At 42.9% G+C, this 22,951-nt stretch overlaps 1 protein-coding gene across 1 annotated transcript in view; it reads right to left on the bottom strand.

Annotated features, from left to right (window-relative positions):
• Window positions 1-22,951, bottom strand: part of LOC142312003 (uncharacterized) — a 169,862-nt gene that overhangs the window by 123,332 nt on the left and 23,579 nt on the right. The window contains exons 5-10 of the mRNA XM_075350877.1: window positions 14,042-14,193; window positions 13,733-13,912; window positions 13,527-13,650; window positions 13,348-13,445; window positions 11,520-11,610; window positions 6,747-8,596 (exon numbers count right to left, since the gene is read on the bottom strand). Of these exons, the coding sequence (XP_075206992.1) occupies window positions 6,747-8,596; window positions 11,520-11,610; window positions 13,348-13,445; window positions 13,527-13,650; window positions 13,733-13,912; window positions 14,042-14,193 (2,495 nt within the window). The remainder of the gene's footprint in view (window positions 1-6,746; window positions 8,597-11,519; window positions 11,611-13,347; window positions 13,446-13,526; window positions 13,651-13,732; window positions 13,913-14,041; window positions 14,194-22,951) is intronic.

Below are 22,951 nucleotides of genomic sequence, written 5' to 3'. Positions count from 1 at the left end.
GGCACATTCAGACCTTTAACATTGTAAGAACAGAATTTAATCCTATGCATTGTCTATCTGAAACAGGACTGAGGCTAGGAGAATAGGGGCTATCTGCCACCCGCAGGGAAAGGATAGAGGAGAGAAAGCAAAGATAAAGAGTAAGATAGAACAAGAGAAAGAGAAGATTGTGACAGGGCAAAGAAAAGCTAGACAAGCCATGTGAATCATTTGTGCTGCGTTTAGATGGCATATCGCCATTTGTTGCACCAAAGAAGGAGGAAGTGGAAGCCAAGGGCCTAGGAGCTCTTCACCTCCTCCCCCTCCTCCACCGCCTATGTATTATAACTATGCTATCTTTAACGAAAGAATCATCGCTGACACAATAAGAACCTATATACAGAGCAGTTCAACCTCAATTTCAGAAACTCGAACTAGACCAGCTGCACAACGCTGGAGGGACAGTTACTGTCACAGTCTACTAGATAAACTAGTCAGGAACGCATTTCTTGAACAGTTATAGATAACATTAACTATAGAGTCCAAATCCAGATCTCTCCGGAATCCCAACTACTCACGAACATTACAGCCCCGACGGGCTCCGTCATTAACCAGGTGGTGAGCATCAACCATTCAAACTCAGACGCTCATTAAGCAACACCCATCTCACGTGATATGGAGACCTCAGGTGTCTTTTGCCGCCGTGGCTTGGGTCTCGGTCTTGTTTTTCTTGTTCCGATGAGCAGTGATCCATCTTGGAGGGGAGATAGGAAGCCTGGGAGCCGAGGGCCACTCTGGGATATCCACCATTGGAATTTCAAAGGTTCCCAGGAAGTTGGCGAGGTCACGCAGCAAACGGAAAGTAGCCTTCTTCCCCTCCTTGCTGGATGTCAGGTTGAATGGAAACCCCCACCTATATGGAATGTCTCTTTCCTTCAGCTGGTGCAGGAGGAGTCTTAAAGCTCTTCTCTATAATAGAGTACGCCTGGCCAAATCTGGGAAGAGGGAGATCTGAGTGTCCATAAAGGTGATCGGACTATTGTCACGTGCAGCACGCATGATAGACTCTTTTATTTTGAAAAAATGAACCCGACAGATGACGTCGCGGGGTCTGGAGTCTGAAGGTGATCTAGGACCAAGGGCTCGATGTATTCTGTCCAGCTCCACTGAATGAGGCCCTCTCTCTCCCAGTAGCTGTTTGAATAAATTCTGCGCAACACAGTCCAGTTCACCATTACTCACTGTTTCAGGTATGCCTCTTATCCGGATGTTATTCCACCTATTGCGGTTTTCAATGTCCTTTAGGCCCCCTGCCAGCTTTTCCAGCTTGATGGAGTTACTGAGAATGGCTTCTCTGTGTGCCTGCAGTTCACACAGCACTTCATCCTGTGTCTTTTCCACCTCCTCCACTCTGACAGTAAATGCAGCAGTGAGAGTCTGCAGGTCCTTCCTGTGTGCAGCTTCTAGCCTGCCAATGCAGCCCTCCAGATCTTCCTTAGTGGGGAGTGATTTTAGATATTTGCTAATCTGTGACAGGGCCATGTCTTCTCTCCCCTCCATGAGCCCCTCTTGAGATTCTTCTGGAGTTATACTGCCTGGACTGCTCCGTGCCTGCTGAGAACACTCCACAGCATGGGAAGCCGGTGCCATCTTTGTCTTCACTGACCTGGGAGTCTTCTGTGAGGTGAGCAGGGATCCATGATTTAAGAAGCGCTCCATGTGTGCCGGTGCTTTATTTTCGGTCTGGCCGGTTGTGGAGGGCTTCCAAGGTCTGCCCATAAGATCAGAGCAGCGGGGATTCAAGTTTAGATGGCAGGATCAGGGGAGATTGCAGAGAGCTCCAGGCTGAAGCTTCTTACCCGGCCATTAGCAAGCCAAACCCCCCAAATAAACATATTTTTAAAGGAACTGTTGACATGAATTTGTCACCAGATGTTGGAAACAACAACATATCCAATCCACACAGGCAAAGAAATCAAACCCCAGATGTCAGAAAATTAAGTTATGTGTAATAAGAAATGACAAGGAAAAATTATTTTAAACACACTTACTGAAATTTATTTAATACTTCATACCAAGGTCCGGCCAATGAAAAAGGAAGAAATGCTGTAGATTCTCAGGTCTCCCATCCAAAAGTCACATAATAAAATCATGGCTAAATTTATACTTCCATTTCTAATTGGTACTACTTTGCTTATCCCTTGTTCCTGTGCTAGTCAGTATTTTAATCATGTTCAGTGTGTTTATTTACTGGTTGTGGTTTTAATATCCATATGATCAACTATATCCCATACTCAATAAAGCTTTATATTTGTATTTTTCATTTGCTTTAATATTTATATGTTGGGTTATTTTGTAGGATTTTTTTCTACATGATGATATGCTTCAATTAGTTTTTATTATTTCTCATAGTTTGCTATCAGGTGATATCTTCCTTCTTGTTTGCCAGGTAAGTTATATTACATTCTCAGACTGAAATTACAAACAACAAGAAGAACAAACCATAAGATTGTGCAAAGGGAGTGCTATGATCTGATAACTAATAAGTTTTCAAGCACTAGCTCCATTCTGTGGCATGTGGGAGGGGCATAAAAAACAGACATCGTAATTTTTTTCATCTACAATGGCATTGTACCCATTGTGTAGGTGATACACTGGTCGAAACAAAAAAATCATCAGCAAAGGTAATATATCTGTTTTTGAGTTTGATGTGCTGATTTAAAAAATATACTTAGTTTTGCTCTAACACATAAAGTTTCTGAGATAGAAGTATTTTTGTTATGTTATTTCTGCGTTCTCAGTGTATGCTGGGCCCCTCGTGATATGCTCAAGTTGTTCAAATGGTCTTCGTGACTGGTTGAATATGAGGAAAGTGGTTATGCCACTTGCTGTTCCCATGATTTGGAGAGAACCCAAAAATCATAGTGATGACTACTACTTTTGATTTGTCAAACTAAAGGGCTTTTCGACAAAGAACAAACATAAGATTAATTACCCTGAACTTGAATCTGTGATTAGGCTAGTTCCACATGATGGTACCTTGCCAGTTCCTGTACCACCATTGTCTGGATTGCATGAAAATGAAGTAGAATATGAACACTATGGAGCTGAAGTTACTGGCGAAGACATGTAGACCTCAAGTCAAGAGGAGTATGTACCTGATGGAGCAGCCAATACGCTTTACTCAACATGAATTAAATGATCTCATCAGAGACATTTCATTATCAAAAGATAAAACTGAACTTCTTGCATCTAGGTTGAAAGAGAATAATCTTCATGATGATGTCAAAGTGTGTTATTATCGAAACAGAAGTAACACTTTAACACAATTTTTCACAGTTGTTGGACCAATAGTGCACTGTAACAATGTGAATGGCCTCTTTGAAGAACTGAATCAAGAGTATTTTGTTGTAGATTAGCGATTGGTTATTGACTCATCCCAGAGACGTTCGAAAGCAGTGTTGCTTCACAATGGAAATATGAAACCATCAATCCCTATTGCTCACTCATGTCATCTAATGGAAGTTATGAAAATATGTCAGTTGTTTTGGATGCTATACTGTGCAATATAAGCATCAGCAATGGAATATCTGTGAAGATTTGAAAGTGATTAGTATGCCAATAGGCATGCAAGGAGGTTTCACAGATTATTGTTGCTTCTTCTGTTTATGGGACAGTAGAAATACAGTAAAAAATTGTTCGTCGTGATTGGTGACAGAGAAACATCTATGCTCCAGGTAGAGACAATGTTCAGCATAATCCTTTAGTTGCTCCAACAAAAATCTTTCTTCCTCCATTACATATAAAGTTGGGATTGCTTAAAAACTCTATGAAAGCCATAGCAAAGACAAATTCTCAAGGGTTCCAGTACATTTCACAGAAATTCTCCAGTTTCGCTGGTGAAATCCTGAAGGAAGGTGTATTTGTTGGTCCTCAGATTAGAGAGCTTTTGAGAGATGATTTGTTTAAAGGAACTCTAAATGATAAGGAATTGAGATCTCGGAAAAGCTTCAAGTGGATCTGTGAAAACTTCTTAGGAAAAAATAAATCTTCAGAATATGTTGAAAGTGTTGAGGAACTGCTAAATGCATACCAGTGTATGGGATGTCACATGTCTCTGAAAATGCACTTTTTGCATTCACATTTAGATTTCTTCTCTCAAAATCTTGGTGATGTAAGCGATAAATAAGGCAAGCGGTTTCACCAGGACATTAAAGTAATGGAATACCGCTACCCCCCCCGCCACCTGCTCTTCCCTCCCTCTGGCTGTATGTAAATTTCTCTCTTCAGTTACACGGCGTCGGAGTTAGAGCCTTCGCATAGCGCTCATCTCCGGCGCCGTGTTTCTGAAGCCCACAGTATTATTGGGCATAAGAGAGCGGCGCATCGCCCTCGCTTCTTCAGATCTGTTGTGACCGCGGGAGCGCGCGCGATCACAACAGCACTGGAGAACAGCTGATTTTACCAATTAGCTGCAGCAGACGTCTGCTACGATATTGTCTGTTTCAGCTAATCGGTAAGATCAGCTGTTCTCCAGTCCTGTTGTGACCGCGCGCGCTCCCGCGGTCACAACAGATCTGAAGAAGCGAGGGCACATCATCCATCACAGGATGGAAGTAAGGGTCACCAGATAATATTTTTACGCTGCCGCTATAAAAATTTAAAATATACTATATGAATTGTTCATATCTAGACGTACAATTTGGAAACTAATTCATTTACAAATGTTCATCAGTAATTGTATACATGTTATATTACCGTATTTTTCGGACCATAAGACGCACTTTTTTTCCCCCAAATGTGGGGGAAAGTTGGGGGTGCGTCTTATGGTCTGACTATAAGGCTGCGGCCAGGAATGAGGGTGCTGCGGTGGAGCGGGTCATCGGGGCACAAGCAGGCAGTTGCAGCGCCTGCCGTGACCACGTGGGCCCGCTCATTACATATGCACGCCCATCCTCCCGCCCATCTCTCAGCGCAGAAGCCGGCACTGACAGGTGGGCGGGAGGACGAGCGGGGACGCGCGCATAGTAAAGAGCCGGTCCGCATGATCACTCCTGGCAATTACAGCCTGGAGTGATCATGTGCGGCTGTATTCACTGCTCCCTGCGCGTCATCATCAGCGCGGGGTGCAGTGAATCAGTGTACTCACCCGTTCCCGTGTGTGGAGCCATCCCCCTGCAGCACGCGATGTCTTCCTGTCTGTACCGGTCAGCTGATCTGTACTGATCAGCACAGACAGGAAGACATCGCGATGCTGCAGGGGAACGGCTCCACACACACAGGTCAGCGGCGCAGAGAGGAAGATGATCGATGCTGGAGGGAGTGAGGAAAAGGTGAGTATAAACGTTTATTTTTTTTCTCTGTGCTATAGGATACAGGCCATATACCAGGATGGTATATGAGCACGATGGAGGCATATAGCAGGATGGGAGTATATGAGCAGGATGGATGGGGGGGTATATGAACAGGATGGGGGTATATGAACAGGATGGGGGCATATGAACAGGATGGGCGTATATGAACAGGATGGGGTATATGAACAGGATGGGGGTATATGAACAGGATGGATGGCGGAATATGAGCAGAATGGGGGTATATGAACAAGATGGGGGTATATGAACAGGATGGGGGTATATGAACAGGATGGATGGGGGAATATGAGCAGGATGGGGGTATATGAACAGGATGGGGGTATATGAACAGGATGGGGTATATGAACAGGATGGGGTATATGAACAGGATGGGGGTATATGAACAGGATGGATGGGGGAATATGAGCAGGATGGGGGTATATGAACAGGATGGGGGTATATGAACAGGATGGATGGGGGAATATGAGCAGGATGAGGGTATATGAACAGGATGGGGGTATATGAACAGGATGGGGGTATATGAACAGGATGGGGGTATATGAACAGGATGGATGGGGGAATATGAGCAGGATGGATGGGGGAATATCAATATCGATGGGGGTATATGAACAGGATGGGGTATATGAGCAGGATGGATGGGGAAATATGAGCAGGATGCTGGGATATGAGCAGGATAGGGGTATATGATCAGGATGGGGGTATATGAGCAGGATGGGGGTTTATAGCAGGATCATATACAAGGGAGGAGGATCATTACCAGGATTTGGTACCTTAGTAAAGAATTTGGGGACATTACCCCCATAACAGTGTCAGCAGCAGATCCTCGCCCCATAACAGTGTGTCATGACCACATTTTTTTGCTTAAAGTTTTATTTTCCTATTTTCCTCCTCTAAAATCAGGGTGCGTCTTATAGTCCGGTGTGTCTTATAGTCCGAAAAATACGGTACTCATTTATTTACTTCTTTAAATTGATTTACCTCTTTCGTAGACTTGTCATTTTGCTATCCCTTACGTTGTAAATAAAACAAGCATGATAAGAAAATGTCTACTTTCCTGTGCGCGTTCCTTAATGTATATTAAGAAGTGTTTTTCCACTAAAACATTTCTCAACATTTAAACATGAAAATGGCATCTTCCTGTGTGAGTTCTCTGATGTGTAACGATATGATTTCTTTGTAAATCATTTCCCACATTCTAAACATGAAAATGGATTCTACCCTTTCTGAGTTCTCTGATGTTTAACAAGATGGCGTTTTATTGTAAAACATTTACCACATACAGAATAGGGCGTCTGCCCTGTGTGACTTCTCTGATGCAACATCAATACTTGTTTTTTCTTAAACAATTTCCACATTCAGAGCATGAAAGTGCCTGGCTTTCCCTTCATGACTCACCTGATGTGAAGTAAGATGCGATTTTTGTGTAAAACATTTCCCACATTTTAAACATGAAAAAGGCTTCTCCCCTGTGTGAATTCTCTGATGTATACCAATTTCAGTTTTTGTAGAAAAACCTTTCCCACACTCTAAACATGAAAATGGCTTTGCCACTATGTGAATTCTCTGATGTTTAACAAGATATGATTTAGTAGTAAAACATTTCCCACATTCTGAACATGAAAATAACTTTTCCCCCGTGTGAATTTTCTGATGATTAACAAGATTTGATTTCAAGGAAAAACATTTCCCACATTCTGCACATGGAAATGGCTTCTCCCCTGTGTGACTTCTCTGATGTATAACAATATTAGCTTTCGTAGAAAAACATTTCCCACATTCTGAACATGGAAATGGCTTCTCCCCTGTGTGAATTCTCTGATGTCTAATAAATTCATATTTCCTAGAAAAACATCTCCCACAGTCTGAACATGATAACAGCTTCTCTCCGGTGTGAATTCTCTCATGTTTAACACATTCATATTTCCTAGAAAAACATCTCCCACATTCTGAGCAAGAAAACGGCTTCTCACCAGTGTGAATTCTTTGATGTTTAACAAGTTCATTTTTTGCAGAAAAACATTTTCCACATTCGGAACACACAAATGGCTTTTCCCCTGTGTGAATTCTCTGATGTCTAATAAGATGTGATTTTGTAGAAAAACATTTTCCACATTTTGAACAAGAAAATGGTTTCTCTACAGTGTGAAATATTTGATGTTTAACAGTTTCACCTTTTGTTGAAAAACATTTCCCACATTCTGAACATGAAAATGGCTTCTCCCCTGTGTGAATTCTCTGATGGCTAATGAGATTTGATTTCCTAGAAAAACATTTTCCACATTCTGAACAAGAAAATGACTTCTCCCCTTTGTGAATTTTCTGATGTTCAAGAAGAGTTGATTTTGTAGAACAATATTTCCCACATTCTAAACACAAAAATGGCTTCTCCCCTGTATGAATACTCTGATGTGAAAGAAGTTCAGATTTACTAGAAAAAGAATTCCCACATTCTGAACAAAAAAATGGCTTCTCCCCTGTGTGAATTCTTTGATGCTGAACACGATATGATTTAGTAGAAAAACATTTCCCACATTCTGAACAAGAAAATAGGTTCTCCCCTGTGTGAATTTTCTGATGTTTAACAAGATGTGATTTCGCAGAACAATATTTCCCACATTCTAAACACAAAAATGGCTTCTCCCCAGTGTGAATTCTTTGATGTGAAACAAGTTCAGATTTCCTAGAAAAACATATCCCACATTCTGAACAAGAAAATGGCTTCACCCCTGTGTGAATTCTCTGATGCTGAGCAAGATGTGATTTAGTAGAAAAACATTTTCCACATTCTGAACATGAAAATGGCTTCTCGCCTGTGTGAATTCTCTGATGCTGAACAAGTTGTGATTTAGTAGGAAAACAATTTCCACATTCTGAACAAAAAAATGGCTTCTCCCCTGTGTGAATATTCTGATGTCTAATAAGATGTGCTTTTGTATAAAAACATTTCCCACATTCTGAACAAGAAAATGGCTTCTCTCCTGTGTGACTTCTCTGATGTACAACAAGTTTTGATTTCTTATAAAAACATCTCCCACATTCTGAACATAAAAATGACTTCTCCCCTATGGAAGCTATTTTATGTTCAACATCCTTTCTGTGACTTTTATTTTGCATATTTGTCTTTGGGAAAGCAGGAGAAAGGATCTTGACTTGAGGTGTATCTGGTATAATGACATGTTCTTCACATGTATCATTTGCAAAATCTGAGAATATCAGATGTCCTTCTGAGCTCATGGTACAGTCATCTGTAAATAATAAAATTGGTTTTATTATATTTTTAATAACACTGCATTGGATTATATTAATATTTCATATGATTATTTATATTATATATCTCAGAACATTTCCATACAAACTGTAATGTAATTCAATTTAACAGATTAAGACAAAGACTAAGACGGTAGTGGGATTGATAGAGTATGCTTTTTAAAATTCTAACTACTCTATTGTAGCCTATGTCTCTGAAGGTTCAAATTTCAATGTGTCACCAATCACCATCCATCAATCAATCCATCACCAATAATTTCAAGCTATCTGAGAAAACTCAGAAAGGGGCCTGTAATTAAAGTTATTAGGAAATTCCAGCTCTCTACATACACACTCTGGCAGGTGCAAGTACAAAGCAAAGCACATTGGAGGAGCATATTGCTCATGTACACGTAAGCCTTCAGTTTGGAGAAAGTGTAAGATTTTGTATTATTGTTTAATGTAACTAAGCAGTGGATGCAAGAAAAGAGAACAAGTCCTTTATATTCTTTATATGTCATGCAAGCAAATAGAAACATGGCCCTTAAATATCAATAAGGAAGCACATCTGAAAGTTTTTGCAGCAGTGTCCTCTGCATGCCATGGTTTTGAGTCCCTGTTTTTTTTCTACATTACCTAGCCTTCGTGGTGTTTGAAAGTTTATGAAACTTTAAAAATGTTCTGTATTTCTGCATAAATTTGACTAACACTACATCACAGTTTCAGTAGAAAGTAGGTAAAAGAGAAACACATCAAATAAATTAGTTAATGAAAACTTTAAGCGTCTGGTGTGACTCCCTTATGCAGCATTAATGACACTGAATCAGTTACAGTAATCGTTGATTAGTCTTGCACATTGGCTTGGAGGTATTTTAGCCCATTCCTACATACAAACCAGTTTCAGCTCTGTTATATTGGTGGTTGTTCTCCCATGAACCATTTGTTTCAAATCCTTCAACATTTTTAGAGTATTAAGGTCAAGCCATGAGGCCGGATACCAAGGTGTCAGATACCAAGAGGGCTCTCACCATAAACAGAGGGTCAAGACAAAATAGTAATCAGTTCACAGTCTAAGGTCAGAATTCCAGGAGAATAGTGGATCAAGACAAGGGAGCTAGGCAAATGAATAGTCAAAGGCAGGGTCCAAGTTCAAGACAGCAAAAGATCAGAATAACAGAGAACTAGCAATAAGGCATACACAACATCAAGCAAAGGCTACAACTGGCAATAGTCCGACCACTGTCAGCCAGCTAAATAGTCAGGTAATAACCCAAAATGGGAGACATCTGGAAGAAACCTAACCTGCCCCTACCCTGATTGGACAACTGGACTGTTACTCACAATCCAAACAGCTCAATAGGCCTTAGAATCTATAGTGTGGCAGAGCTGTCACTCACTAAGTCTAGGACACAATGAGATGCGGAATGGTGACAATGTGATTATGTGTTTTGAATTTAACTTCCCTTCTCATGAAAAACCGTAATAGTTGTTTTTTTTTCAACTTTTCCACATTGAAAGTTTTCCTCTGAGGGCAGTTCCTCAATACTGGTGACATGGTATGTTTTGATTTCTTATGAAATAGCAAAGCACAAGCTCATTTGCTTTCGCCCTTCCTCTGTCTTCTTTGTTGCATAAGGTGGTGGATACCTGAAGCTGGGAGGTGAAACCACATGCCACCCAACCGTGGAAACTTCACCACCTGATCTGGTTACAGTGGTGCATCACTGGCATTCAAAACATTCAACCAGTGGGTATAAAAGATGTGTACTGTCCATGACCGTAGTTGCTGCTCTATGTGTCTATGGTTCAATGAACTTCCAAACTCATCACCAAGAGAACAGTCACCCATGTAATCCTGCAGGTATGAACACAGAGCAGCCACCACTATCTGGGAGAAATAATGGCATATGGTTATCCTCAACCCATTAAGGATTGGGTGATATTTCATTTTATCTTGTTTATACAATGCTAAGTAATATTATTATTATTATTATTATACAAGCACATTTGGTCTTGGTCGCATCCCTGTATAATCTGCAAAGTGAAATTGGCAATTTGTGTAAATCGAACAGCAAGTTGTTCAAACCGTGACAAGTAAATTATCTCAAATTCACTAATCTCTACTTTATTCTAGTCCTATTGACAATAGATGGCGGCTCCTGCACCATCAACTGTGCAAATCTAAAGCTGCACACGAAGCCAAACAGATCCGTATTCTGCAAACATAACTGTCACGATTTCTGACATGGCCGTCTACATCCAGCCTTATCAAACTTATTGCCTACAGCAGGACGACTTCTGAAAGGCATTTTACTAAAATTCACACAGAAGCCTCCAGCAGATCCAGGAGAGCACATAAGATACAGAATAACCTTCCCGTGAGCTATTCCATACCTGTATGTTTCCCTCAAATACATAACTGAGTCAAAGTGTTTATGGCAGTTTTCTGTCGTAAAACACTGTGAGGAATCACAACATTTTGTAACTTTGGATGTTTTTACACCATTCCTGGTCAGATCCACCAAAGTGGGCAGAGCATGAACAGGACATGGTGTCAAGCCTCCGGCAAATAGTTCTATAGTTCCACTACTCTGGTGGTGTAAGTTACACCAGAAATGCTACTCCAATCCTTGAATGCAGTAGCATTTATGGCAAGGTGCATGCCATAGAGAAGACGTGCAGAATTAATTAATCGGCATTTTCCCTTTAATGACTTCAGCTCATCTTACCTCACCACACCCTTTCAATTAAGACCGGCGTCCACAGTGCAAGTCTTAATGAAGCGGCACCTACATTTTTAAGTGAAAGAACCACATCAAAAATTCCATGTGAGAACATTCTGATAAATCATATAAAGTTATTATAGAAGCCGGTGATGGAGTAAAATCTGTGACTTCTCTACATTTAGTGGTCACTACTCACCTGTGCGGTTATCTGTAGGAATCTCCTCTTTACACCGCTCATCACCCCTCACATATGTCCCTGCAGTATTAATATGGGTCAGATCTTCACCCTGAACAAATATTGTAAAAGTCACAGACAGATGGAGAAGTCGCGTGAAATGATTCAAAAGAACAGAAAAGATCATAAATGAACATGACAATCAAAACTGACAGCAGTAGATATCACAGAGCTGCAGGTCTCCTGTATAATCCAACCTGTCGCCTCCTAATTGTAACCAGCAGTCTCCATAACCAGAAAATTGTAAGAAGATCCAGACAACATCTAATGTCTATGATCAGCTTTATCCTGTCATCTTCACCAAGTATAAACCATACACTGAATGGCCACATTATTACAGACACCCATCTAGGAGCATTGGATTTCCTTTGGCATTTAGGAGTTCAGCAATTTATCACATCAAAGATTCCAGGTGATGAAATAGTTCTGCAGCATTAACGGATTAACCTATTTAATTGTGGATTTCCTGATTAAGAAGTGGGGACATATTTTACTCAGTACTTTGGATGTTCGTCATTCTTACAGCAATGCAGAAGAGTTCCACATTTTCTTTTGTTCGTGATACTCTCCTGGCAGCAGCCTTTATCCTGCCAGAGTCTGGCATGTTCCTGCCTGAGTCCAGAGTGTCCTGGCTGAGTCCAGAGTGTCCAAGGTCAGGCGTATCCAGGGTCCTGCCAGTGTACTAGTTCCAGTCCTGCCTATGTTCCTGTGTCTGTTCTGCTTGAGTCTTAGGGGTACTTTGCACACTACGACATCGCAGGTGCGATGTCGGTGGGGTCAAATTGAAAGTGATGCACATCCGGCCTCGCTGTTGACATCGGAGTATGTGAATCTTATTAACTACGATTAACGAGCGCAAAAGCGTCGAAATCGTATGATCAGTGTAGCGCCGGTCATTTCCATAATTTCAAAAGGACCGATGTTACGATGTTGTTCCTCGTTCCTGCGGCAGCACACATCGCTGTGTGTGAAGCCGCAGGAGCGAGGAACATCTCCTTACCTGTGTCCCGGCTGCAATGAGGAAGGAAGAAGGTGGGTGGGATGTTTATGTCCCGCTCATCTCCACCCCCCTGCTTCTATTGACCGCCTGCCGTGTGACGTCGCTGTGACGCCGCACGACCCGCCACCTTAGGAAGGAGGCGGTTCGCCGACCAGAGCGACGTCGCAGGGCAGGTAAGTGCATGTGAAGCTGCCGTAGTGATAATGTTCGCTACGGCAGCTATCACAAGATATCCCAGCTGCAACGGGGGCGGGGACTATCGCGCTCGGCATCGCTACCATCAGCTTGCGATGTCGTAGAGTGCAAAGTACCCCTTAATACCCGTCCTGTCTGTGGCTTCATTCCTGTCCTGCTGTCAACTAGCTTCACTCATCTACCACGGTCCCAGACACTGCCCTGGGAGGGGCACCTGCCATCTACCGGCAGCTAAGCCCAACCTCACCATCAGAGGCTCTGGTGAACACCCGGTAGATGCTTATTTACACTCCTCCCTCGTTGGGGTAAGAGTGGCTGTGCTTGTGGTCCAGTGAGTCCACGTTCACGCACACACTTGCTTGTGATGAACCGCGATGGAGCGTGACAAAGAGCGGGTGAGATTTACAGAGGGTCATCCCTGTAGCTGGGCAGGGGAGAGTTACACAGGGTCAGTTCTGCAGCTGGGCAGGTGAGAGTTAAAGATGATCAGATGTGCAACTGGGCAAGTGTATAATACTGGTGGCTAGAATGAGACTGAACGCAAGACCTTTATAGCCCTCTATAAGGGAGATTTCATGACATCTCACAATCTACCTGATGATCCTGAGGAACATTGGGATTTTCTTGTTTACAGTCCTGTGGGAGAAGAGGATGGGGACATCTCTCTGGTGTTGTCCTCTTACTGGATAGAACTGTAGGAGAAACAGAAGGGCTGAATTAATTCTTTACATACAGATAATTATAAGCCATGTGTATTTAGTCCTGTCTATTACCTGGTGATGTGAAGGGCTGGGGAACCTCTATCATGATGTCCTTGTACAGTCCTTTATGTCCTTCTAAATACTCCCATTCTTCCATGGAGAAATAGACGGTGACATCCTGACACCTTATAGGAACCTGACACATACAATGATACCGTCATCCCCCAATCCCTTCATATGATTACTGAATAATGTCCCAGCATTCCCAGCAGTGTCACCTCTCCAGTCAGTAGCTCAATCATTTTGTAGGTGAGTTCTAGGATCTTCTGGTCATTGATGTCCTCATGAATAAGGGGGTGAGGTGGAGGCACCGTGATTGGGCTCAGGGGTCTTCTCCATCCCTCAAATACAGGGTCCTGACAGCGCTCACTAGAGGTCTTCTTCACTACTGTGTAATCCTGGATATGCAGAGACACATTAATAAACCTCACTACAGACATTTCCAGAGTCCTCACCTCTTCATTTCTGTCCATCCATTACTCCCATAGATAAGAATAATGTAATGTGATGTCATCACAATCTCTCACCTCTCCAGTAAGCCGGAAGAGGATCTCTAGGGTGAGGTGTAATATCCTCTCCGCCATCTTGTCCCTGTCTCTATCCAACCTTGATGAGTCAATCAGTAATACTCTCCTATATTTAGAAGATCTGCACTGAGAGGATCCGATATTGTAGGGACCTGAATGGGGAGAAGATGGCGATGTAACATCAGAAAGATCCCAAGTAAGAAATCTCCGGAGCCATTACCGGCTTCACATGATCCCTACATCCAGTCCTGGCCATGTCCTGCCCCCGGTATAACACACAATCCAACTATAGTTACACACAGAGATTTATCACAGAATATCTCCAATCCAGCACCAAAGACACAGATCAAATATAAAGGTAAATCTAAAATATCTGAATCTTTATTAAATATTTCATAAGAAGAAAGACAAAGTTATGAAGTGCAGGAACATCCACAGAGATTGGAACGGTAAAACCGGGGCCGTCAGTAACAGCTAATGATAGTACATTAATATATCCTATATTCACAGAAACAAATACCATTAACTCCTTAAGGATTGAGCCACTTTATACGTTAATGACAAACTCATTTTTTCTATTTTGACCAGTATCACTGTGGTAATAAGTTTGCAACGATTCAAGATATCCCGGTGATTCAGTCATGCAGTGTTCGGTTCCGAACTCGCGGTTTGTCGCTACTGTGTCAGACTCTGTTCACATTGTAGAGTCAGACAGGCAACCCGTGATCTCCCAGTTACTCAGCCTGGGCTAGGCGTCGGCTGATTCATTTCCATTGCTCCCCAGCCCGGCTGCAGCAGTTGTCTATTTGTGTGCGGCTCCTATGACCCAGTTGCTAATTACCACCCACAGCTGTCTCTTTCCTATTTAAAGTATGGGAGCCTGTGTTTCTGAGCCAATAATAGCTTCTGCAGAGCTCCAGAGATTCCGCTCCTATGTGGTGATCCAGGTCTTGATGATCTGTAGTTGCTATTTTGAGTGGTGTGGAAGTTTCTCTGTTGTGAATTTCCTTCCTTCCTTTTTCTTTATTCCCCTGTACACTAATTGGTCTCTTCTTTGTGTGTGACTGCAGTGTGTACGAGTTTTGGTTCTCCCTTGTCCGTGTCGTTTCTGTGGAGTTTTGTGACTGTGTTTCCAGCCTGCCCCAAAAGTGGGGGAGAAGGGAGTAAGATCGAGGCTCGGACAGAAGTCAGGGTCACGCTGGGGGCTCAGACCTCGCTACCAGCAAGCCTACCTCTGAGATAAGGGACAGCACAGGGTGTCAGGACTGAGAGCGAGTCTAGGAGCCCCTGTTCTGTCATTTCATACCCGGTGGCACATTCTGAAAATGTTTTTGCCGTAATACATTGTACTTCATGTTAGTGGTAAATTTAGGTTGATATGATTTTCATTAATTTCTAAAAATATTAAAAATTTGACAAAAAATTTGAAAAATGTTGCAATTTTCAAACCTTTATTTTTTTATCTTTAAAGGGAACCTGTCAGATGCAATATGCACAAAGAATCACGAGCAGTTCTGGGTGCATATTGCTAATCCCTGCCTAACTGTCTCAGCATTTAGCAGCATACATAAAGAGATCTTTAGAAAAAGTATTTCTAAAGATTCTTTATGATATGTTAATGAGCACAGGGACTAGTCGTAAGGGTGTTAATGTCTGCACTCATTCCGCCCTCTTAGCATGGTAGCTCGCCCTCAGGAGCGTGCTAATATGCTATTCAATGCCCATTGCCTGGCGTCATCAGCAGTGATGCACGTACCTGTGTCCATTGTCACCGTATCAGACGTCTGGCAGTGCGCATGATCAGAAGTCCCGACACTTCTGGTCATGAGCACTACACCTCTTTGAAGCCTGGACAGGTACACCCGGCTTCCTTGTGCACATGACCGGAAGTGCGGGGCATTCTGATCATGAGCACTGCCCGGCATCTGGTGCAGTGACAACAGAGACGGGTATGTGCATCAACAGTGATGACACTGGGCAATGGGCATTGAATAGCAAGTTAGCACGCCCTCGTGGTAAAAGGCCAGAATGAGCACAGGAATGAATGCCCTAGTCACTAGTCCCTGCGCTCATTAGCATATCATAAAGAATCTTTAGAAATACTTTTTATGAAGATCTCTTTATGTTTGCTGCTAGATACAGGGACAGTTAGACAGGGATTAACAATATGCACCCATAACTACTCGTGGTTCTGGGTGTATATTGCACCTGACAAGTTCACTTTAAACTAGATTGTTATATCACACAATATACTTAAAAAATAACATTTAATAGACACGAGATACTGAAACTTGTCAAAAAAACAGAAGATGAGGGACAAACAACAGAAATTGTTTTTAGGCTATGGAGCAAGCTACCGTTATCAGTTTCAGGCCGTATCAACTTAATAAAGATGATCCTGCTCCCTAAATTTAGTTACTCCCTTCAACATAGTGCTGTTCCAGTTCCCAAGTCCTTCTTTTCGGCCTTGAACTCATTGATCTCTGTGTTTATTTGGGGTAATGCAAGGCTAAACTAAAATTGGCCACGTTGCACAGGTCGAAGCAGCTGGGAGGGGCAGCCCTGCCTGATTTTTTCCTTTATTACTTAGCTGGCCAATTAAAAGCGTTATCTTCCTGGATGCAAGACTCCTGTTTGCCTAATTCAGAGAGCCACTTCGCCTGTGCGGCGGAGACGGGATGCCTACTTGTTTTTTTGGAGGCGGGCAAACTGGGCTCACTAAAGCTACTACTACTCCTCAGACTGGCACGACAAGTCTGGAGGCAGGCAAAAAAGATTGTACGTTTTTTAGATACAATTGCTGAAATGCCCTTATGGCAGAATAAGTGTTTCCCCACACTGTCTGATCACCCATCTTCAAAATTGTGGAGCTCACACGGCGTTCTTTTCCTAAAAGATGTATTTGAGCAAAATGTTTTGTTGTCCTTTGACCAGATCCGGTCTCAATTTCAGATTGCTAGATGACACTTCTTCAGATACCTACAATGTAGAACAGCGATCCAGCACCACATGCAGAACACATCTGGGGCTACTCTAATATCCTCTTTCCCCTTGATTGGAATTCTTCGATCTCAGGGACCTAAGGGGATGATCTCTTCACTATACACCTATTTACTCTGTATTGGGAATGAATCCCGCCCATTGGCAGTCAGAAGGAAATGGAAGCTGTTAATTCCAAATCTACAGGAGGAGGACTGGGAAGGGATCTTGGAATCCCCAACCAAGGTCTCTCCTTCCATTAACAATAAAATGATCCAACTATATATTATACACCAGGCATAGCTAACCCCTCTGAAACTGTTTAAAATGCATCGCCGGGAGACGCCGGAGTGCTTGAGATGTCATGGGGAAGATGCAGACTTTATACATAAGATGTGGAGCTGCCCGGTGATAGCCTCCTTTTGGCGTGAGGTGATCTCGGTTTTATCTTCCCTAGCATTATTCCCCATACCCCTCAATCCACTTCTCTGTTTGTTCTGAGTACTGGACGAGGGGACCTGGTCTCATCACCACAAAATCTTTCTGCGGGAGTCTCTCTTTCTGGCCAGGAAACTTATAGCCTTACGGTGGATGGGTACTTCTCCCCCAAACGGTGCGGGCTTGGATGGAGCTGGTGAATGCAATGCTCCCTTTCGAACGCACTGTGTATCAGAATAGAGGGTGCCCTGAGAAATTCATTAAGGTCTGGGAGATGTGGAATCCTTCCTCTTTGACACTGTCCACTAAATGGGTGGTGGCCCGTGTTCCTGTATTTGTGACTAGAGATTAAGATCTGGCATTAGGTATATTCTACTTTTGGGTAGCCCCCAACGGCAGAAACGGTTAATTTGATTTCTTACTGTTTGATGTGATGTTTGTGCATCTCAGGTACCTCATTTAGACAATTCACTAAAACACAAAATGTAGTGTTATCATTGCCTTACGTTACTCTGATCATTTCTCTTTTTATCTGTCCATATACAGCTTTGAGCACGTATGTTTTGTATACTCTTACCATGTACCTGTCTTGCTCTGTTTGCTGTTTAATAAACAAATTTAAAAAAAGAAATTGTTTTTAGGACTTCTGTTGGGGCTGCAGGTAAAAATTGTCCCTGTGTCACAGCCAACTGACAAGGCAAATAGATTACAGAAATAACAATACCGTGCCAGCCACCTAGATACATATAGAACTAAAAAACATATGTAAGCAACCACATAAGTAAATGAAAGGGGCATACACGTGTATGTAAACTTGTAGGACAAAAAAATAAATAGCAGCTTACACACAGTACAAGATGCGAATAAAACATATGAATTGTAAGGCAGTTTTTTAATAATTTAAAAAAGGGGGAGAATAAAAACAATAATAATAATAATAATAATTGCAGTACATTGCCAACGTAGAATATAAAACACAAAACAAGTCTTACAATTTTGATTAAGGCTGGTTTCACACTACGTTTATTTAACAAGCGTCAGGAACGTTTTTTTGCTGCAAAAGCGGATCCTGCTTTTACAGCAAAAAACGCATGCAAACGCATCTGTTATTTTGCAGGATCCTGTCACTGGATGTTTAGGGGCGGGCATTGGAGTCATGTGATCAGGAGTGAGGGGAACTAGACTGGGAGCCGGCTTCTGACAGCTGCAGACGCTGGTAACCAAGGTAAACATCGGGCTTGGATACCCGATATTTATCTTGGTTACGAGTGTCTGCAGCTGCTAGGAGCAGGGCTGCCTGCACACGTAACCAACGTAAACATCGGGTAACTAAGAGAAGTGGTTACCCGATATTTACCTTGGTTACGAGTGTCCGCAGCTCTCAGGTGGGAGTGAGAGGGAGGGGAGGAAGGGGGAAAGACAGAGATAGAGAGAGAGAGAGGGTGAGGGAGGGAGGAGGAGAGCGAGACAGATCACGCGAGACTGGTTCTGTGCATGCTCAGTAGAGCAAGCAGGATCCTGTCTATCAGCATGCCAGCGTTCACCTGCGTTTGCGTGCTGTTTAGTCAGGATCCAGCGACTTGCAGTATTTGGACGCAGCTCAAAAACGCTACAAGTAGCGTTTTTGAAAGATGTTGGGGGCGTGGCCTGCACGCTGATGGCGACGGCTGCTTGAAGGAGAGCTCTGTGCTGACAGCAGGATAAACCGGCTCTTATCAGCTCACAGATAACAGGATTACCAGCTACAGGAGGTGTGAGTAACCCCAGCCCCCAGCTATGCCTAAGGGGAGACCTAAAAAGACTGGCACTCCAGCCAAACTGACAGACTTCTACCCCCTGGATAGGGATCTCTGCTCACCAAGCAAGATGGCTTCACACTCAGCTTCTTCCCACTCCTCACAGGGAGAAACAGGCTGTTTAAGAGGCTGCACAGCCATTCCACTGACAGAGGAAACAATGCAAGCTCTGCTGAAAACGCTGAGGGCTTCCTTGCAGGCTGATCTCAGAGAAATAGTAAGAGAGCTGAAGGAAGAGATCAGGTCTCTAGGGGTTCGCACAGAGCATGTAGAAACTAAGATGGCTGAATTTGCAACATCACATAACAATCTGATAGATGCTAACACAGCTTTGGAAAAGGAGGTGGAGGCACTAAAACTTAAAATCAGTGATATAGAGGACAGATCCCGAAGAAATAACCTAAAAATCAGAGGGATCCCCTCATCAGTAGCAGATAAAGACCTCCAGGAATACTTCCACAAGTTTCTGCAGCTTATACTCCCTGGATGGGACACCAGAGACCTGATAGTGGACAGGATTCATAGAGTCCCTAAAGCCAAAGGCATAGATCCAGCTCTGCCTAAAGATGTCCTGGCTAGACTTCATTTCTATAAAACAAAAGAAGCTGTGCTGCACACACTGAGGGGAAATCCAGCCCTGCCAGACACTTTCATGGGACTAAAAATCTTCCCAGATCTTTCTGCTGCAACTCTTAATAAAAGAAGAGAATTTGCCCACCTTTCTAAACTCCTTAGAGATAAAGACATCAAGTACAAGTGGGGGTTTCCGGTGAAGATGATAATTTTCAAAGATGGAGGCACTCACATATGTCATACTCCTTCTCAGCTGGGCAAATTGCTGGATGACTGGGGAATAGCCCACCCACCAAACCCTGGTGGGCAGGAGAATCATAGAGGCCCTCCAGACAGGATTAACCCTGAATGGTCAGTAGCTTAGCTGGGACTCCTTCCTGCTTATGGCACCTGCTGTCCCTGCTCCTGTGACACGGGATGTCACGTAGCCCCCCTGATGTTCTCGCCTATGGCGAGCGGTTATACACAGGGCACCCTACTCGGGGCAAACCGGTGTTGTTGGAATTTTTTTGTTTTTGTTCCTCTTCTCACAAATGTTCCTTAATTTTTTCTGGAAATTTCTCTCAATTCCTTGCTGGTCTAGCCCCTCTCATCCCTGATGGCGTTCCTAGGAATTCAACCCCCCCTGCGGCTCCAATATGAGAGTTAAGATATTGTCTATTAATGTGAACGGACTCAACTCCCCAGCAAAAAGGTCAATGATGTGGAGAGAGGTGAAGGCATCTAACTGTGATATAGCGTGCATTCAGGAGACCCACCTTCTTTCCACAGATAATAAACGGCTACTTCATCCAAGCTTCCAACACACCTTTTTTGCTAATGACTCAAAAAAAAGAGGAGGAGTGGCCATTTTAATAAAGAACTCAGTGGCCTTTAAATTGATAAATGTCAGTTATGGAGCGGATGGAAGATATATTATTTTGTCTTGTTATATCAACAGCGTCCCTTATACCTTGGCAACGGTTTACTCCCCAAATTCATCACAATTGACCTTTGCTAGGAAATTTCTCCAAGCATTCAAAGATACTGCCACAGGGGCGGAAATCATCTGTGGAGACTTTAATATACCTGTAATACGCTCCATGGATTGCTCCAACACCAGCATCCCACATGCTAAGGAACTTAAGCATCTCATCAATGAATTCCATTTTCATGACATCTGGAGATATTTGCACGCATCAGAAAGAGACTATACGTTCTTCTCTTCCAGGCATCGCTCATACAGTAGAATTGATTTTTTTTTGGTCGACAGCAAATCTATAAGTAATTGTGTGGCAGCTGATATTGGTTTAATTACTTAGACAGATCATGCGCCGATCTCTTTGTCTGTTCAGGGTAGCTTTAATGTTCAAAATTCCCCTAGGTGGAGACTGAATACCAGCTTGCTTTGTAGGCAGAAGGTACATGGGCTGCCATACGAATATTACAAACAATTTACATCCACTCTGTCCCCCTTTATGTCAAAAACCTTCAATTTTTGGCAAAATAAAGGGTCAATTTCCCCAGACAACTTAGAAGCGATAATTATCACGCTACCAAAGCCAGGGAAACCTGCAGACACCCCGGGTAATTTTAGGCCCATTTCACTCCTAAATTGTGATGTTAAAATTTATGCCAAACTAGTGGCAGATAGACTTCATAAAGTGATCCCGACCTTAGTGGCTCCAGATCAAGTTGGGTTTGTGACAGGGAGGCAATCTAAGGATGGCACCAGACGGATGCTTGACTTGATTGGACTGGTGGAGATATCGGGTGAACCCAGTGCATTCCTGTCTCTTGATGCTGAAAAAGCCTTTGACAGGGTGCACTGGGGATACCTGGAGAGAGTTCTAACAAAATTCGGGTTCTTGGGGAACATCAAGTCATCCATTCTAGCCCTCTACTCTTACCCAAATGCGTCAGTGTTGGCATCGGGGTTTCTGTCATCTAAATTTCAAATAAGTAATGGCACCCGCCAGGGGTGTCCATCGTCTCCCGCTATTTTTGCTTTAGTGGTAGAACCTCTGGCGGAAGCTATACGAAAAAACATAGCCATTTCTGGTATAAGAGTTGGGGAATTTGAACATAAACTTGGTTTATACGCAGACGATGTGATAATTTCCTGTTCTATCCTTGCAGTGTCGATTCCAGCAGTGGTGAACACATTATCAAACTTTTCTAAAGTGTCGTATTATAAGCTTAATGCGGCAAAGTCTTTGATACTGCCGTTTAATGTACCGGCGGAGGCCAGGAGTGCGCTGGAGGGGGCCTTTCAATTCAAATGGTGCGACAGGGGGATACCTTATTTGGGTATTAAGCTGACACCATCGCAGATGTTAATTAAAGAAAATTTGGAACCTCTGATCCAAAATTTAGAAAAGGAATTGGGAAGATATGAAAAAATATCATTGTCCTGGATGGCCAGGATACAGTCCTTTAAAATGGTTTTCTTACCCAAAATATTGTATGTGCTCAGATGCCTTCCCATTAAAATTTCTCACAAAACCCTGATGAAACTTCAATCGTTGACTAACAAATTTGTCTGGGGTAATAAAAGGGCTAGGGTCGCAGGTAAAGTGTTATACCCCCCATATGACTTAGGGGGATTGGGCACCCCAAACATAACGGCATATTATAAAGCCTTACTAATTGAATCACTAAAGGAATGGTGGCGTCCAGGTAATTCACATAGATGGGCTCAGATTGAAAATTTCCTGTCCCGCCAGGGCTCGGTCAGAAGAATGATGGAAGCAGAATATTTGAGCCGTTCACGGTTCTCCCCGTGTGTTCCCACCATGTCAGCCTCCCTGGAGGTCTGGCGAAATGACTTGATTCATAAGATTCAGATTCCTCTTTCAGAGATTTCCCTCAAGTCGTTGGAATCTCAAATCCCCTTTTTGAATCTGGCCAGGTGGGAGGGATCGGGCATTACAGTGCTGGCGGATCTATACTCTGATTTGGGTGTTAACCCCTTTAATGAAATAGTACGGGAACACCCCTCTTTAAAGGGCTGTTTCTATCAACACATCCAAATTAGTCATTTTCTGGCCTCTAAATTTCCTCCAAAGTCAAAGCCTCTGTTACCTACAACAAAAGCTTTGGTATTTAAAAAGATAATTAAATCCAAAGGTATCTCCTCGACATA

Source organism: Anomaloglossus baeobatrachus, chromosome 5 (genome assembly GCF_048569485.1).
Source record: "Anomaloglossus baeobatrachus isolate aAnoBae1 chromosome 5, aAnoBae1.hap1, whole genome shotgun sequence".
In the NCBI taxonomy this organism is placed as follows: Eukaryota; Metazoa; Chordata; class Amphibia; order Anura; family Aromobatidae; genus Anomaloglossus; species Anomaloglossus baeobatrachus.
Note: the sequence above shows the minus strand (reverse complement) of the source record. Positions and strands in the feature narration are given on the sequence as shown.